An 11,069-nucleotide genomic window follows, 5' to 3' on the forward strand; every position below is an offset into this window, starting at 1 on the left:
TAATGAAGTTAGCAGAAATGTATGGTTTATTTGCAATTTTCTACCACAACATCAATCATATTTAACTTGTTTTGGTTAGCACTTATCTAAATTTCGAGTGCTTAGTGGCGCAAGCGCGTGAAAAACTCTGGGGAAATAAAAGCATATCTGAAACAAAAAAAATGTATAAAACCAAATTAAGGTAAAAGCAACATGAATTTAGCCAAACCTAAGTTCTCTCAGAACTTAGGGTTGGGTTGTCTTATGTAAGCCTTAAAAAAAACAAAGAAAAGGGTTGGTTTGTCTTATGTAAGCCTTACATAAGACAAACCAACCCTTTTCTTTGTTTTTTTTGCTCCCTCTCAAAAAGGCTACACTCCTCCTGTTATGATTGGCTGACTAAGCTCATAAAAAAACATGTATTGGCTGAAAGAGGTGAGGTTGTGTCAGCCACAACCGGTGCCATCCAGGTTGGGTTAGTACCACCCAGTCTTATCAACACAACGCTCCTGTCGTGCCCATTCTGTCAATGCCTGCGTGCGTGCAGAGACATGTTTTTGTTTGACTTATAAAATATATAGTTATGCAATTGAGCTTTGTATGTTTTAAGGGCTTGGCAAACAAACAGAATCTTCTAGCATGCCATCATCTTGTAAATCCGGAATGACTAATGCCTAAAAAAATGATATCGCAGGGTAGGTCACATTGCTAGTTTGGTACTTGTTTTTGTATTAATCTTGGCCAATTGAATCACCCGAGCGTGCATTTTAAGACTGCACTGGAGGAAAGAGGGCCCAGGACAGGTAGACAGTAGAGATGGTAGCACAAGCCTGATACATCATTATTAAGGGAGACATCATGATGTGATGAATTTATTAAATATGTTCAGTTTATTTTGGTCTTTGAAAACTTGTAGGACTAAGGGCTGCTTCCTTCACTATTCATCTGACCCGTTCTACATTGACCCGTGATTGACCTTCTGACCCTAAGCCTTAACAAGTCCTTGAATTTAAACTCAGTCAGTACTTTAACCTCATAGTCACTGTTTCAATTTAAAGTCAACATGCTGGAGTACAGAGCCAACTCAACACAAATGTGTCTCTCTTCTTCTAATACTTTGTAACTGCGAAGGGACCTTATTCCGAATTATTTGGACCATGCCTTTATAGATCTGTAATCATTGTTTTCATTAGCATGCTGTTATTTTGTTCCCATTTCTCAAGCACATTACGAGATACCTATCACCACTTATCTTTGTCCACATGTTTACTATGGTGCTTTTTCATTTACAGCCTTGGTGTTGTCTCACTGATTATATGCTGGGATTCCTGTTTAATAGCAGCAATATCTGCTTTGCTTCTTTCCTGGGCGAGAAGAGGAAAAACACTGTAGACCCAGTGACATGAAGGCAGCGTTTAATGGTCAAATTTTCCTCTGCTGCTTGGATACATTACTGGGAGTATTTTGTTATTGGAGAAGCGCCATCAGTAAAATCTGTGTCAATAGTTGCATCTAGTGGCAGCTGTAGGGAACTGCAGCAAGATTGAACTAAAACTTAAAGAACTAAAGCTCAACACTGTGATAGTGTAGTACAGGACGACTGTGTCAATAGCCTTCAGCTGGCAGACTTGTGACTAAATTCACCAACACAAAGGGAGGATTGGTTCAGGGTGTCAGACTACCCAGAGTGGTGATGATGTCTGTGTTCTGATGTTTCCTTACAACCTGTGAGTTTTGCATACAACTGGTGGAATGTTGTAAGGTACAAAACAGGAAGTAGGTACGGTTTACGCAGCAGGTAGTAAAAAATGTCTAGGGTTTATGAAGATAATGCAACAGGCAAAAGACCCGACAGTCTTTCCCTTTCAACACGCTATTTTCAGCAAAACTAAACTGAACTGGTTCCATCTGTTTAGCAGAGAGCCTTATGCTTTAATGGAAATACGATGCTAAACTGCTGCAATCTGCATAACACGTTGTTATATTGCAGCATCTAAAAGCAGATAGGATTTGAATCCCCAGTGAAAATAGCACAGGCATATCATTAGCAATAACAATGCAAATTGATCAGAGCGTTTGAACTGATTGCATTGTTTGAGACTCCAGCGGTGGACAATGGAGAACATACATTTAAAAGTATTTTACATTTCAAACTGCAGTTATAATAGGAACTGGACTTTATGCTTTGTGAAATTTGTTCAGAAAACCACTGACTGACTGACTTTTAATTACAATTCGGGAAATAAAGCGGATGAAAAGGAAACAGATGACAACATTCAACAATACAGACATGCTGCAATAGGCCATTTGTTCTTACAGAAGACAATATGACTTGTAATAATAACAAAAACATGGGTGTTACTAATGACTTTAAATATGGCTCGGTTCTATTCAACTGTCCCAGTAAGTCATGCCGGTAATTGAGTCAATGGTGAGAAACCATTTTTAAAATGTATTTAATTTTAATTTTAATTTATAGTTAAATTAATTATCACAGGTGTAAATCATTTTATAATTTTGTTTCCTGTACATATCCTTTGACAGTCCTCCAAGAAAACAAGAAATGTATTGTCTGGAAAAATGCCAGTGGTCTTACTGAAGGTCTTCCAGTGTTTCTTTTCTCAATCCAACAACATGAGGATTCACGTGACAGGACCGTTTATTTTTTTGTGTGCAATTTCTACAAAAGAACAGTAGGTGGCCCTCTAAGAGCAAGAGTGGTGAGAGCAATGACTTGTTATGAATGAATTCAGATTTTATTTCCTTGTCATGAACCATAAATGAACACAAAATGCCACATGAAGTCACAATCTAGTGTCCCATAGTATATATCATTTCACAGGTACTATTTTACAAACAGTTAAATGCATATGCACACATATTAATGTTTACTCTGTAAAGAAAGAGTCAGGTTTGAGGAGAACACAGTACATTTAGTATAACATTTTACGAGCACAGTAAGGATTTCCATTTTGCGAGACCTTTCTTTTGAAACATATTATACTGAACAGTTAAGACTTTACAACTGCCAAGCAGTATATCAAAACGACCTCTCAGCTCCACCTGGGACAACAACGGAATGATAATCCTATATGTTAATGCTGCAATTGCCAAACACAACTTGTATTGTTATTATAGATAAATACGTTCTTTACTCTTTACTTCTGCTTTTAATGATGCAGATACATAACTGAGTGGCCTAGTCCATCCACTTCTATACAAAAAAAAGCTCCCCTTCATTTCATGTATTCATATTTATTAGTATCATTACAATGCATTACCTAGATCCAGGAGTGGAGTTGGTGCGCATCATTGTTTGGACTGGATTTCACACTCATTATTGTCCACAGGAACAATAGGCTGCTAATTGGAGTTTTGTTCTCTGCGCTTTTGACGCTTCACAACATAAAACCTTATCACAAATATAAACACCAACACAGCCACCACAGCGAATATCCACATCCAGAGAAAACCGCCAGCAGGCACCGAAGAACCCTTCAGCGTATGATTATTAGTGGCTGGTTTAACAAAGCCTAAGGTGATGGGAGTTGTGACAAAAAAACGTTCACTGCCCTCTGCTTTGATGCATTTGACTTCATCTTTCAGTACAAATCCTTCCCAGCAGGAGCACACAAAACTTCCAAAAGTGTTTTTACACTCGTGATCGCATCCATCGTTCAGACATTCATCAATGTCCTCACAAATCGCTTCACTGAATAGAAAGCCATCAGGACAGAAGGCTGAATCTACCTCATATATCGGAGGACATTTCTGTTGAGCACAGTGAATTTTGCACTTTCCGGTGTGCTTGCTGTCTAGTATATATCCTCTGAAACAAGAACATATATAACCTCCTACCACAGCGGTGCATGTATGCTCACAAGGAGCACTTGAACAGCCTTTAGAGCTTCGGATCACATTTGGATCTGATAATTCCCGTGCCTGGCATGCATCTTTGTGCTTTGTTTTGCACAGAAAGCCGTCAGTTTTGTCCGAGCACAGCCTCTCTGTCCACTTTTGATCATTGGAAAGTGACACACAGCGGGGAGAGCAGACTTTAACGCTGTCTTTCCAGGGGCTGAAGTGTGGACTAAAGCTTCTTTGCACACTATCAGATGTCCACTCATAGCCTCTCAGTGGAGCTGAAAGGTTGCTGCAGGAGACAGCTGGTAAATGCAGTCCAATCCAGAAGTTTCCATACAATTCTTGACTCAAAATGCCGAGTGTGCTCTCATCTGTCTCGGACTGACATGTCATTAGTTCTCCGTTCCTGTCCCGGCATGCTTCTTCAGCTGTTTGAAAATCCACTCTGTCCTGGTTTACAGTTATGCAGTCACTCCCAGTACAAAAAGGCCTACAGGCCACAGTCCGCTTCATGCAAAATCCTGTCTTAATAGATGGAGAAAAAAACACCGCCATCAAAATAGTCATTGTCATTACCTTCACTAGCACAAACGTAGTAAAATGCAAGCAGGCCATGATGTCGTGCCGTGGATTATCTTATGATGTTGGCTGACTAAAGTTGTGGAGAACTTAGAGTCGGGGGCTACCAACTCAGGAAGCAACACCCATCAGGACAATGACAAAGTTAAAGACAGGAAGGAAATGAGATAAAGTTGGACTGCTGGGTTTTTCCATGGTTGGTGAAGGCAAGGATCATCATAATGCAGGAACAAAAAAAAGCTATTCATATATCAGAGCAAACTGTTTATTTTGTTTTTGTTTCGTAGCGTTACTTCATCCTCACAATACATACAGTATTGATTTGATATTCTGACGTACATGTGTTTACAGTTACTTTATATTTACACCAGTATCAGATGTGCAAACTCCATTCAGAAAGTAAAATGAAAAATTGGTTACTGCAGGTTTGATTAAACAATCTGAATACTCCTTCAATCAGTGATGTGTGGTATTGAAAGGTGAACAAATCTTTTTATGTCATCTGAATCATGCGGTAAAGACAACAATGTTCTTGGGCCTGGAGCTGATCACAGGTTAAGTGAACAGATATTGGTGCATACATTACTCAAACATGTATATTGGGAAAATGTGGCTGGCTATGACAAGACAATTTACAAAATTAGCTGACTGGTCCCAACATAAAAATGCACACTTTCAATATTACATCCTGGGACAACATTCTCCTTGTTAAACTCAAATCATCAGTCCAAACTATCAGATCTCTACACCTCGTTATAAAATGCCGTTCACATCAGATTCACAATTCTTCTTTCCGTTTTTCATATTTTTTTTCTGATTAGTGATAATTTCTCAACAACACATACCCAGGGAGGTTGCAAGAACATAAATTACATAAATAAACATGATAATCCATGTAGACAGTCTTCTTCATCACTATCAGGTCAGAGGTCATCAGTCAAGATGGACTCATATAGTTTCTCTAAACGCGGGTCCAAACCAGAAGGCACCCAACAGTAACCATCTGTGGTGGTACTTTTCTTCGCTGCTTTTTTGGAGCGACTGCATCGAACAATTGCAATAGCCAGAGTCACTGCCACCAAAAGCAGCAGCGGGATGACTGAACCGAGGATGCAGACGATCATCCTGGAATGAACTGTATTGGTAAAACCTGCCACCAAGGATGTGTTGCTTTGCTGATCCCCGCGCGTACCGTTCACCAGGTCCAGAATCGTTGCGCCAGTGGGGGGGGACTGGTGTTGGAGCTCGACCGTGGTTCTGGTTAACGACTCTGTGAAGTTCTCTTGCGTTTCCTCCCCCGCTGGGTCATCAGATAAAGCAGACGATGTTTCTGTCATATCTGGAGTGCAGGTCGATCCATCGGCCTCCATGTGGAAGCCTTGCGGGCAGGTGCACAAGAAGCTGCCTACAGTATTGACGCATTTGAACTGACAGAGATTACTGACGCATTCATTATTGTCCACACACGAGTGGCCGTCCTCGGATAAAGTGAAGCCTTCATTGCAGTGACAAGAGAAGGATCCGATACTGTTCGAGCAGCCGTGCTCGCATCTCGCTTGCGTGCACTCATCAATATCAACGCATTCATCGCCAACCCTTTCGTAGCCGCCTTGACACGCACACATGTAACTGCCGTGCGTATTAAGGCACACGTGACGCTTACACGCTTGTGACTGGCATTCATCAATGTCAGAGCAGTTACGCTGGTTCGCCTCTAGTTTGAACCCGTCTGGACATTTGCAGGAATACCCAGATTCCCCCATTACGCACTGATGCTCACAGGTTTCAGCGCCACACATGGCTTTCATCCTGCAAGTGAGTCCATCCTCATCAAGGTCGTAACCTTCTTTGCAAAAGCACCGAACTTCATCTGCGTCCAGGTGGCACAAATGTTCACATCCGCCATTGTTTACTGCGCAATAACGCTTTCCTGTTTTGCAAAATGGACCAGGGACAGTCCAACCAAAGCTGCTGTCCATCCCCATGCACAGAGAGTAACCAGACGGTTGTTCACTGCAGGAAATTTCAGCATATGTTCCGAGCGGAAATAATTGCATTTCACTTCTTTGTGGCTCTTCTGAGAAGGGCACTCTGTAGGTGATTTGTCCAGGCCCCAATAGAGCCAAAGGTCTACACATTCCCCGAAAATAAAACGTACATGCATAAAAAGTAGGGCTTTTGCAAGGTCCAGCAGTCCATTTCAATTGGTTATAATCAACCTTTACACATCTCTCCCTAGTGCATGTGGTGACAGGTTCTTTTTCCCAGTTAGAGTAGTTGGAATCTTCCTCTCCAGATACCCACTTAAACCCCCTGAGACTCTTGTCAGCCGACACACAGTTCCCTCTGTGCAGTTTTAATCCAATCCAAAATTCAAGCCCCCTGTCCCGAGGTTGTCTTTGGATCTGTGAGAGAAGCGAGCGCAGCACATCCTCTTCTTCTAGGTTTCTGACTGTCATCAGATAACCTCCATTGTGGACACAGTTCTGACCGGCCTTCTCAAAGCTCACCCTGTCCATATGCAGTGTAAAGCAGGCGTTGGAGGTGCACAGCGTCTCATGTTCTCCTCCAGATAAACCCTTAAAGCTGTTGATGAGCAGTAGCAAAAAAATCCACAACATAATTGCCAAAGAGATCAATAAATAAGCTGATATCCAGAAGGTCCCTGGGAGTTTTTGAGCTGAAATGTGACCAATATGTGGTTGTCCATTCGTAGCTAAAAAACAAGTTGTGCGGCTCTGAGACTAACATTCGTGCTCATGCATCCTGTTTGGGACAAAAACTAAAGACGGAAACCATGTTTAGCAGCAGTTATGGGTTCCCTTTCTCACCCCCCCTGACCAGTTCCGTTTTGAAATAAAAAACAATGGCAGGCTCCCCAGTGTTATGACTGCTTCTCCAGATGTCTCCGGCCCCAGTAGGCTTCAGTCATTTTAAGCTGACTCCCTTGATTGTGCTGTCTCACAATACATGAACATGCAGGGGTCAGAGTCTCAGATACACTTTGACATCATAAATCAATGCTCTGGATAGAAGCACAATAGCTGCTGGATGTAATGAACCCTTAAACTTTGCCACCCTGCTGCCACAGGGATTACAGTACACCTACACTTTATTAATAATATTAGTTATATTAATATTCCTTGTGTCACAAATTGTTTCTAAGCTTATTTGCCAGTCTGCATGCAGGTATGTAAGGGTTTAGCTATTGACTGTGTTATCATTGGTAGGGATAACACCATTTGTGATTTATTTCTGTAGTACTGCCCAAATAGTGCCTCTATTACACTGGTATAAGGTATGAAATTATTTTATAAAGAGTGGTACAGAGCCTGCTTTGTGGGAATTAAGTGAGATAACACACAGATAAAAAAACAAAAGTATCATCGGCCACCTAAATTACAATTTAGTCAACAAATCAAGGTACTTTTTTTAAATAGAAAAAGCTCATGATATTTACTTTGGATAAATACATACAAAAACAACAACAATAAATAATGCAGTTTTCCCCGCTCTACTAAACCCATTGCTTTGTATTTTTCTTCCTTTGTTCAATGTGAGGTTTGCTCTTCAGGTGAATGGACAGCCATGCAAAGTGAAAAAAGTCAAGCCGACAATATTGTGAAGTTGGGTACACCTGTGTGTGTTAGAGTAGCCCGATTATAGCGATTTAGATGGCAAGTGCCAAGGACAGTACATCATGTGAATCCAGACAACATTTCCTCTGTTTGTTAAAACACAGGAAGTTCCACAACTACAATCACAGGAAATGGAGTAAGATGCTCCTCCACCCACTGAGCTCACACAGGCATGCACTTCAAAGAATTCCGTACACCACGAGACACCAGACGAGACTCACATAATGACATTTTCTTTTTGTATGAATTTTTAAGGATTTTTTATGCAGCAATTTTCCCTGTAACAGGGTGCTGGCAGTTTTTAGCCACGCTCCACCACTTGGGGGCAGACTTAAATATCTCAGCAACTATTGAATCGCCATGGCATTTTGTACAGACGTTCATTAATGTATTCTAACCCCCATTTCAACTAAATACATCCACTACTTCTCAAGAAGTGGAGACATGCCAAGCTATGGTATTCGCCAACTGCCATGGTAAGCCAAGGAAGCGGTTGCACAAGATGTTGACTGTGATAGTTATTATTGCTTCAGAAGTAGTTCCAATGAAGCCCTAATCCACTTTGGGATTTGGGGGGGGGGGCAGTAAGAGATGTTGGTTGGTCACCAGTGACTAGTTTGTATAAGTGTTCTTTAGGACTGTAAGCTATAACGCACACTGTTTCAAGGTTTTATCTAAAGCTATCTCCCATTGAGTACAGGCAGGCAATAATCAAAGTCTTTAACAAGGATACGGTGTACGCACCAGCTCGCACAGATTGATATTATATTGACATCCAAGCTCATCCCTCTGGAGAAATCGAGTTTGCAATGGAATAGCACCTTTCTCAAATCCCACTGAAACTCAAATGTATCCAATGGAGTTCATGTTCTAGGAGAAATGGTGTTTGGCACTGCAGCTCCACTTTTTGGGAAGTACTCTAATCTTCAATGAGATGACTTTAACTATTGAACGAGTTAAAGAAAAAAAAGGGGTAAAAAAACAACAACAAAGGAGTAAAAATGCATTGGAGAAGCATAAAGAGTTGAGGACAAACTGTTAAGTTCATTTTGATATGCAAAGCATGACAATGAAGACAAACAAAACATAAAAACAAAGGGGAGAGTACAATGAGATAGTGTGTCTTTGTTTACACAATGCAACTACAGTGACCTATTTTCCCACATGCCTCATATTATCTTCAAAATATAGCCCAATTCACATTATTGAGTACCTTTTTCAATCCTAAGAAATGATTACGCTTGTATGGAGATTTATTTTCAGCTCACAAAGCTGAGTGGCTGTTGAAACTTGATATAAAATAATTTCTGACAGTAAGCAGACTAATATTAAGTTCATATATATATATATATTCTAATGATTAATTATCATAACTAATAATGATTAAGCTCAGTTTCGGTTTATGATGGCTGACACAAAAACAGGATTTTGGATATATTGGAACAATTTCCATGAAATCAATATTTGCTAAGTCAAAGAGGACAGCTGCATCTTAACACATTGATGTTAACTTGAGTTTATTAATGGCAACAAAGACACTCAAACACAGGGTATCCAAGGTTCAAGCAGCCAGCACTGTTCATGTGACAGCTTCTTGTCTTGACTAATCATTGACAACCCCTGTAAACACGCAATAAACAAGTTTCAAGTCTCAAGTTTTATGCCATAAATTTGAACTTCAGGATCTTTCCACTGAATATGAAACCAGCGCTCTCTCTCTCTCTCTCTCTCTCTCTCTCTCTCTCATACTGTAGCTTCCAGCGGTACAAGATTATGCTGCAGGTGACCACAAATGTCAACCAAAGATGAATGACATACCTTGTTAAGAAAAGTACACCTTGCCGGCCCTGGTAGCCTCAGGCTTTTACAGGCGCTTTAAAAAGAGAGGAGACCTCTCTGGCTCTCACCTGCAGATCCATTCACCTGTTTCCTCACAAGAACTGTTGCGGTAAGATCTTTATATTCTGATTGTAATTGAAACAGGTTTATTCAGATTTCCCTTATAGCATATTGCTGCATATTGGCACATAGCCTAGCAAGCCAGCAAGTCCATTTTAACATGCTCTATTTCACATTTTAAGAGACTGAAGTGCACACATGGTCTCTAGTGAGAAAGGTGGTCTAAAGAATGAATGCAGTGCATAGTACTTTATACTGTATGGTGATACTGTATGCTATGAAGAGATTTGTGGACCTCCTAGATATACTATTACTACTTAAATCACAAATGTTATGATTGGTATTATGTTTTATAAATTGCATTTTCTATTGGACTGCATTCCTTTTTGTATAGCTCATAGTCTGATGTATCTGATAAGAAAAACCTAAATGAATGAGATGCTTCCATGCAGGGCACAAAGTGTCACTGAATGGCTGAACACATGAAATGATGTTTACTCCTACTTATAACCTTGAAATGTGCCAAATATTTTATGACTTTAAAAGTTTAAAAGACTTTAAGTTGTTAAAAAAACTGCCGTACAAAAAAAAGGAGGTGAGCCCATACCATGCCATCATAATAACATCATGACGAATGTTATTGTTCATAATATATTTTACATTACATTGCTCATAATATAAATACTGTTTTGAAAGTATTCCAGATTCAGCTAGTTTTAGCCCATCATTTGTGTTTGATTTGTAGATGGTGTTGCACCATTTGTCTTGTCTTTATCATTGTTATTTTTATATAAGAGAGCATTGACTTAATTTGCGATCACTTTCCATCCATCTTCATCATCTGCACTTGAACTTTGGGGTACTTGATCCTCCAACAGCAGAATTTGATTCCTGCAACAGTTTACTTTTCTTTTTGATTCAATTTCAGCCAATATACTTTTATTTTACCCCTATTTATATTTTGTATATTGTTTATGTCACATGAACTGCTGCTAGAGATATTAGGGATTTTGTACAAGTAAAAAAAAAGATCATGCTAAAGTGTAATTCTTAGAAGTTGGTTAAAGACGGGCACTGATCTCAACCTGACCAAGCACCCATAGGAGCTTT

At 40.0% G+C, this 11,069-nt stretch overlaps 1 protein-coding gene across 1 annotated transcript; it reads right to left on the reverse strand.

The window, feature by feature from the left end:
- Window positions 1-4,756: 4,756 nt before the first annotated feature.
- Window positions 4,757-7,043, reverse strand: cd93 (CD93 molecule; the record flags this gene model as incomplete). Its single annotated transcript, XM_079175318.1, has 1 exon — window positions 4,757-7,043. The coding sequence occupies one exon, from the start codon at window positions 7,041-7,043 to the stop codon at window positions 5,346-5,348; it is 1,698 nt and encodes a 565-aa protein (XP_079031444.1). The 3' UTR covers window positions 4,757-5,345.
- Between the last annotated feature and the right edge of the window lie 4,026 nt (window positions 7,044-11,069).

The sequence above is a fragment of the Pholis gunnellus genome (genome assembly GCF_910591455.1).
Source record: "Pholis gunnellus genome assembly, chromosome: 15".
Lineage (NCBI taxonomy): Eukaryota > Metazoa > Chordata > Actinopteri > Perciformes > Pholidae > Pholis > Pholis gunnellus.